We start from the raw sequence: 8,257 nt of genomic DNA, 5'->3' as shown, positions 1-8,257 counted from the left end.
GCATTTACAGAGGCGCCTCTGCGCCCCTGGCAAAAAAAAAGTATTCTGCGACCGCTTACTTCGCGTAATGGACGAGCCACCCCTGGGAAGGAAACATGTCTAAACACCCTGCCCAGCATTTGAGCAAAAAAGGGGGAAAGAAAGAATGGGTCGGTTTAGCATACAAAGTACATACTCATAGGGAAGCCATGGGTGCTCTCTCCATGGTGCTGAAACCTAGGTTTCTCCAGCACCTCAAGAATACAAAGGGGGAAAGAAGTGGTGAAGCAACTTTTTACATAAATTGCATTCATTTCCTGCCCTGTAAGGTGATATTTCCAAGAAAGGAACTGGCCAAACCATCTCTGAGGATTTTTGGCCCAAGAGAAGCCCAGAAAAGTCACGGGGTTGCCATGAATCAACAGATTTGAAGGCCCATGCCTTCAAAAAAGGTAGATAACCTTAGGTGCACACAGAGAGAACATATATTATTATTATCTTTATTAAACCCACAAAGCTTTGGAGAATTTGCCTGTATTTGCTCGAACAGTGTAGCTACTAATGCAGCTTGGCACTACTTTGAACTTTTTTTGTGTGTGTCAGACACGACTTGAGAAACTGCAAGTCACTTCTGGTGTGAGAGAATTGGCCATCTGCAGGGATGTTACCCAGGGGATGCCCAGACGTGTTACCATCCTGTGGGAGGCTTCTCTTATGTCCTTGCATGGGAAGCTAGAGCTGACAGATGGGAGCTCACCCCATCTTGTAGATTCGAACCGTCAACCTTCAGGTACTTTAATTTGCCCTGGCTCAATGCTATATGATCCTGAGATTTGTAGTTTGGTGAGGCACCAGCAGCCCTTAGCAGAGGAGGCTAAAGACCGTGCAAAACTACAACTCCCATGTTTCCGGCTCAATACTATGCGATCCTGAGATTTGTAGTTTGGTGAGGCACCAGCAGCCCTTGGCAGAGGAGGCTAAAGACCCTGCAAAACTGCAACTCCCAGGTTTCCGGCTCAATGCTATGTGATCCTGAGATTTGTAGTTTGGTGAGGCACCAGCAGCCCTTAGCAGAGGAGGCTAAAGACCCTGCAAAACTACAACTCCCAGGTTTCTGGCTCAATGCTATGCGATCCTGAGATTTGTAGTTTGGTGAGGCACCAGCAGCCCTTGGCAGAGGAGGCTAAAGACCCTGCAAAACTACAACTCCCAGGTTTCCGGCTCAATGCTATGCGATCCTGAGATTTGTAGTTTGGTGAGGCACCAGCAGCCCTTGGCAGAGGAGGCTAAAGACCCTGCAAAACTGCAACTCCCAGGTTTCCGGCTCAATGCTATGCGATCCTGAGATTTGTAGTTTGGTGAGGCACCAGCAGCCCTTGGCAGAGGAGGCTAAAGACCCTGCAAAACTACAACTCTCAGGTTTCCAGCTCAATGCTATGCGATCCTGAGGTTTGTAGTTTGGTGAGGCACCAGCAGCCCTTGGCAGAGGAGGCTAAAGACCCTGCAAAACTACAACTCCCAGGCTTCCATAGCATTCAGCCAAGGGAGTAAAAGTGGTTTTAAAGTGCATTGATTCTATAGTATAGATACACTGAAAATGGTACTTTGAACCTGATTGTGGGCGATGCAAATGCAGAATTGGGGCAAAGGGAAGGAAATTGAATTCAGGGTCTGGCAACAGATCCATCCCATGCAATTGCCATATCAAGTTTGGAGCTTTAATATACAACCCACCCTCCTCATCCTCATCGTCTTATTTCTCCTTCTTTGATTGGCAGGCATTATATGACAACCATGTTAAAGGTTTGCACAAAGGTCACTTCAGAGCTAGGGCACATGCCTATGTTTATTCATAGCTAAGGTGGGCAACTGAAGGCGGAATACACAACTCCATCAGGCAAGTATTGCACCTTGATAATAGCACAGAGACACATTAACCAGTCTTGGGAGACACTTAGGGCCACCAGGGTTACAAGTCAAGGCTAGGAAGAGCAGATGGACGTCAGATCCCAGGCCGCTGCAATTGAAAGACAAGTCTCAAGAAGATTCACTGGACAGAACGGCTTGCCTGGCCCATCTATGGGGCAAGTCCCTGTGTCTTTCAGGCGTACTGCCAGATGGACCAGAGAGTGCCCAAGGTGAGGCTGTAAGCCAAGACGGCAACCAGGTAGGCCCGGAAGAGGAGCACATCCAGAACGTAGCCTACTTGCAGCCACTCGCGGGCAATGTCACGGAATTCGTCGCGCTTCTCCAGGAACTGGCGGATGGAGGCAATCTCTTGGAGGATGTTCTCCACCACCAGTGAACTCTCCCCTTGAGGCGAGGCTGGAGCCCCACTTGCACTTCCTTCATAATCACGGATGTTCTCGCAGTTGTAGTGGTTCAGTTTGGCTAGAAGAAGCAGAGGGAGGCAAATAGGCTTGTGAGTAAACAAAGAACAACTATGGAGGAAGTGCTTGAAATCAAAGGCTCCAGTTAAGTCCTGGAGCCAATGGTTGGTTCATGGCTAAAATCCCATTGATATACGGTTCTGGCCCAGCTTACTTGTCCGAATGCATCTCCCAATATGTCCTGCCTTGCAATTTAAGATCATCCGGGGAGGCTCTGCTCTCGCTCCCGCCAGCGTCACAAATACAGCTGACAGGTACAAGAGACAGGGCCTTCTTGGCTGTGGCCCCCCGCCTATGGAACTTGCTTCCCACTGAGGTAAGATCGGCTTCATCCCTCTTGTCTTTTAGGAAGTAATAGAAGTCGTAGTTCTGGGACCAGGCTTTTGGACAGCAGGCATAATAGCACTTTGGATATGGAATTCGAATGGAATGATGATATAGCAGTTAATACTGTTTTTATTGTTTTTAATTCATGTTCTATTTATTGCTTTAATTGTTATTATATTGTTTTGTTATGTAGCGGCATCGAATTGCTGCCAAATGTAAGCTGTCCCTTTGGGGGTTGAGATTGCAGCTCCAGAAATACTGGAAATAAATAATAATAAAATAATAATGTGCATAAGTTTCCCTTACACATACAACTGTGCTTTCTTTTTCTGCTCATGGCATAGCATGCATATTCAGTTCACTTTTGTTTAAGTGGGATGCCACAAAATTACAACTGCACGTTTTGAGATAGTGCATTAATGTTTTCCCAGTGCCTTCAATGTACCATTTGATTCTCTAGGATTACAGCTCCAGATATAGTCATTTCCAACTCCAAGGTGGTGATGGTAGTGGTGGTGATGGTAGTGGTGGTGGTGATGGTGGTGGTGATGGTGATGGTGGTTGTGGTGGGGGTGGTGGTGATGGTGGTGGTGGTGGTGGTGATGGTGGTGGTGGTGGTGGTGATGGTGGTGGTGGTGGTGGTGGTGATAGTGATGGTGGTGGTGGAGGTGGTGGATGTGGAGATGGTGATGGTGGTGGTGATCATGATGTTTCCAAAACATTGAGCAAGGAAACTGGTGATGGTGATGGTGGTGATGGTGGTGGTGGTGGTGTGATGGTGGTGGTGGTGGCGATGGTGGTGGTGATGGTGATGGTGGTGGTGGAGGTGGTGGAGATGGTCATGGTGGTGGTGGAGGTGGTGGAGATGGTGATGATGATGGTGGTGGTGATCATGATGTTTCCAAAACATTGAGCAAGGAAACTGGAGAGAAGCGGCTGGAGAATAACAACAATAACAAGAGAATCTAGGGGCATGTCTTTGCAAACGCACCACTAGATTATCTTGTGAATCTTTTGAAAAATACACACTTATTATATTCTCTCCTTATCCTTTTGCAAAACTCACAGGCTTTGTTCAATGTTTACATTCAATGCATCTGCACACAAAGAACCATCACCTTTTTGTGCCGATGGTTTTGAAGAAATCATGAACTATCCCATGTCACCCAGTGGGGACAAAGCTTTGGATATGGTTTCTATTTGCATGTAAACATCAACTAACAATGATCCCCCTTCCCCTTGGAATGGCACAATCATTTGGGGCTCTGGGGTTGCTCTGACCTGTGCTGTCGTTGTTCTCCATGTTCCTGGAGATGTCGGAGCTCTGCGTGCGGACAGGGCGGAAGGCATGCCTATCTCGGATGCAGAGCAAGATGGTGGCCCGCTCCAGAACCCAGCGCTTGACCCATTCGGGGACGTGGGGCTGAAGGTCCTGCTTGTGCACCAGTCGCACGATGAGGATCGTCTCGGTCAAGCTGATGACCAGCAGGGCCATACAGACCACAAAGTAGACCCCTGTAGAAGGAAAGCAAAGGGCCTTCAGCAAAGCCTAGACAAAACCACAGAGAAACAGAACCAACACATCCCTTCTTCCTACCCACCCCACATGATCAGAATCTCCCTTTTGAGTGTGCCAAGGGCCTCCAGGGTGGACTGGCAGAGTTCTGTCAAAACCCACCCTCATTTTTCCAGGTTACCTATGAGAGGCGTCCCAATGGCAGTGGCTGGAAGAGTGTCAGACACAATGATGAGGAAGACCGAATAGCCCAGGAGAAGAGTGATCTTGAAGGAGACCCTCTCCCCGCTATCTGGGGGCAGATAGAACCCCACAATGTCCATGACCATCAAGAAGATGCTGGGCATCAGCAGGCTGACGGCGTAAAAGAGCGGGCGCCTCCGGATGACCACCTGCCAGGATACAAAGAGGCACACTGAGACTTGGCAGGCAAGGGAGCTACCTAGGGACGCTCCCTAATGGCTGGCTGGCTCTCCGTCAAGACCATTAAGGCTCAATGAATGCTTCTCCTGCTGGGCTCAAGCGAGACGAGCCAAGAGCTCCATTGATGCCTGGCTAAGTTGCTTCCTGGCTTCCTTTGCAGTGGATGTTACTACACACTCTCTGTTTATGTCCTCTGGTTTCTGAGCTACCATAGTCAGGGCTAAGAAAAACTTAATAGAACTTTCGGGGTGTGGTGTCACCTGTACGCAGATGACGTCCAAGTCTGTCACTCCTTCTCACCTGCTACAAAGGAGGCTGTTCAGGTCCTGAACCGGTGCTTGGCAGCTGTTACGGACTGGATGAGAGCAAACAAATTGAAATTGAATCCAGACAAGACAGATACTCCTGGTCAGTTGCAAGGCTGAACAGGGTATAGGGTTACAGCCTGTGTTGGATTGGGTCGCACTCCCCTGAAGACGCAGGTTCGCAGCTTGGGAGTGATCCTGGATTCATAGCTGAGCCTGGAACCCCAGGTCTCAGTGGTGACCAGGGAAGCATTTGCACAGTTAAAACTTGGGCGCTAGCTGCAGCCATACATTGGGAAGTCTGACTTGGCCACAGTAGTCCCGTATAGACTACTGCAATGCACTCTACATGGGGTTGCCCTTGAAGACTGTTCAGAAGCTTCAAATGGTCCAGCATGTGGCAGCCAGGTTGTTAATGGGAGCAACGCTCAGGGAGCACACCATTCCTCTGTTGGGTTAGCTTCATTGGCTGCCAGTTTGCTACTGAGCACAATTCAAAGTGCTGGCTTTAGCCTATAAAGCCCTAAACTGTTCCATGCCAGCTTACCTGTCCAAATGTATCTCTCCTTATGAACCATCTAGGACTCTAAGATCTTTTGGGGAGGCCCTGATCTCGGTCTCGCCTCCTTTGCAGACGCGTTTGGCAGGGACGAGAGACAGGGCCTTCTCAGTGGTGGCCCCTCGGCTGTGGAATGCCCTCCCCATGGCTATAAGATCAGCCCCCTCCCTTCTGATATTCTGTAAAAAAAAAATTAAAACCTGGCTCTCAGAGCAAGCTTTCGCTAATACAGCGTAATCAGGTAATGATGAAATTACTGAATGACTTGACGATGCAATTGGATAACGATTTTAGTAAGGAGAGGCTGATGATTATGTTTTTATGGCTTTGTATGGTTTTATATTATATGCTCAGTGTTTTAATTGTATTTATAATCTGTTTTAATTGTATTTTATAATTGTGGAGGCATCAAATTGTTGCCGACTGTGAACCGCCCTGAGTCGCTGTGGTAAATAATAAATAAATAAATAAATAAATAAGTTCCTTTTTTGGAAGAGAACTGGTTCTTTTGGAAGATGACAGGATGCTTTTGTAGTTTCCATCCTCCTTGTCTATTTTTATGTCCAGGTAGAATGCCTGATGGTAATGATGGTGGTGGTGATGGTGGTGATGGTGGTGGTAGTGATGGTGATGGTGATGGTGGTGGTGATGGTGATGGTGATGATGATGGTGATGGTGATGGAGGTGGTGATGGTGATGGTGGTGATGGTGGTAGTGGAGGTGGAGGTGGAGGTGTTGCTGGTGATGGTGGAGGAGGTGGTGATGATGGTGGTGGTGGTGATGGTGATGGTGATGGTGTTGATGGTGATGGTGGTGGTGATGGTGATGATGATGGTGATGGTGATGGAGGTGGTGATGGTGATGGTGGTGGTGATGGTGATGGTGATGCTGCCGATGGTGATGGTGGTGGTGATGGTGGTGGAGATAGTGGTGGAGATGGTGATGGTGGTAATGATGGTGATGTGGTTGTGATGGTGATGGTGGTGATGGTGGGTGGTGATGGTGGTGGTGATGGAGGTGGAGGTGGAGATGGTAATGGTGATGCTGGTGGTGGTAATGTTTCCAAAACATTGAGCAAGGAAATTGATGAAATTTAGAAGTTCTAAGAAATCCTTTACCATGATTGGAATATCCAACTCTACGTCATACTCCCATGTCCATCCTCCTTCCTCTCATCCCTTGCCCCCATGTTGAATTTTCTGTTCCCTAGTTCCAACCTTAGCTTATTTCTCCGTCCACCCATGGCAACCATGACTTACAAAGAATTTCATCTCAGCGTAGGAATCGCTGTCCCCAACACTGAATTCTCTGAACTGGCTGAGCACGTGGAGGAGTTCCCATTCTCCTTGGTTCATGAAGACGCTCTTGTCGTGTTTCACTTCTTCTGGGCTCCGCCACAAAGAGATGTTGATGTCTCGGACTGAGGAGAGATAGACATCGAGAACAGATGGCTAAGAGGACTAAAGGGGGTGCCGTGGCGCATCTGAGCAACTAGCTGCAATCTCTGAATGCAGTTTGGCACCACTTGAAAGGCCATAGCACAATGTTATGGAATCCTGAGAGCTGTAGCATTGCAAGGTCTTCAGCCATTTCTGCCAAAGAGTGCTGGTGCAATTCTCTGCAACTCTTGGGATTCCATAAAATTGATCCATGGCAGTTGAAATTGGGCCAAACTGCATTCATTATACAGTGTAGATGCACCCCAAAATGGGAACTGCAACTTCAGTAGACCCCCTTGAATCCAGTTTTGAGTTATGACTCAACATATGCAAATTCCATGGATCCAATGGGCTTACTTTCATTGGGGGCTACTAATAGGATCCCATTTATATTTATAGATCGGGTTTCCTTCTCTCGTTTCCTCCCGCAACCTGTAAGAGGGCTACAAGGTGAAGCCAACCAAAGTCATCCCATACTGTTATGGAGCCAGCTGGTGAAGGTCAAGGAGCAGTTCTGGACATCGAAGGGGAAGTTGTAGATGTCCAGGCTGCAGGCCGTGACCACCTGGACCGGCTTGAGGTTCCGTACTTCTCCATCGTGGAGGATGTAAACGTAGGGGATGTCGGGGGACTTGCCCACATCCACACTGCAGAAGGGAAAAGGTGGAGAAACACAAAGACCAGAAGAAGCCCGTTATAGTACTTCATCACACTAGAGCATGAAGCCACTTTAAATCTGGTTTCTATAGACCATCAGGGTAAACAAAGGACCAAAGTTCTCCTCTCCAGAATCCACCTCTGAGGATACAACTTGGCATCTCTTGGCAAAGATGAGTCTTGGGAAAGGTACCTTTTGATAACGGTTTTGAGGATCTATCAACAACCAGCTCCTCAAAAGGATCTATCACAACCACCAGGAACCCCCAGTAGCTCAGTGGATTAAACCACTGAGCTGCTAAACTTGTTGACTGAAAGGCTGCAGGTTTGAATCTGGGGAGTGATGTGAGCTTCCACTGTTAGCCCCAGCTTCTCCCAACCTAGCAGTTCAAAATCATGCAAATGTGAGTAGATCAATAGGTACCGCTCCAGCGGGAAGGTAACTGTGCTCCATGCAGTCATGCTGGCCACATGACCTTGGAGGTGTCTATGGACAACTCTGGCTCTTAGACATGGAGATGAGCACCAGAGTCCCAGAGTCGGACACGATTGGACTTAATGTCAAGGAAAAACCTTTATTTTTACGACAACCAGCACCATCATCAGTTGGTGGATTCTAGGTATTGTAGTCCAAAAGCAATGTCCTCCTTGAAAGCCCTTTC

At 48.0% G+C, this 8,257-nt stretch overlaps 1 protein-coding gene across 1 annotated transcript in view; it reads right to left on the bottom strand.

Moving 5' to 3' along the window:
- Positions 1 to 1,747: 1,747 nt before the first annotated feature.
- Positions 1,748 to 8,257, bottom strand: part of LOC132782435 (5-hydroxytryptamine receptor 3A-like) — a 29,474-nt gene continuing 22,964 nt past the window's right edge. Inside the window, exons 5-9 of the mRNA XM_060787234.2 lie at positions 7,416 to 7,585; positions 6,759 to 6,919; positions 4,394 to 4,604; positions 3,978 to 4,211; positions 1,748 to 2,370 (exon numbers count right to left, since the gene is read on the bottom strand). Coding sequence (XP_060643217.2) covers positions 2,081 to 2,370; positions 3,978 to 4,211; positions 4,394 to 4,604; positions 6,759 to 6,919; positions 7,416 to 7,585 — 1,066 coding nt within the window. The 3' untranslated portion in view covers positions 1,748 to 2,080. The remainder of the gene's footprint in view (positions 2,371 to 3,977; positions 4,212 to 4,393; positions 4,605 to 6,758; positions 6,920 to 7,415; positions 7,586 to 8,257) is intronic.

This window comes from Anolis sagrei, chromosome 7 (genome assembly GCF_037176765.1).
Source record: "Anolis sagrei isolate rAnoSag1 chromosome 7, rAnoSag1.mat, whole genome shotgun sequence".
In the NCBI taxonomy this organism is placed as follows: Eukaryota; Metazoa; Chordata; class Lepidosauria; order Squamata; family Dactyloidae; genus Anolis; species Anolis sagrei.
The sequence above is the reverse complement of the archived record's forward strand: the minus strand, read 5'-3'. Positions and strand labels throughout refer to the sequence as shown.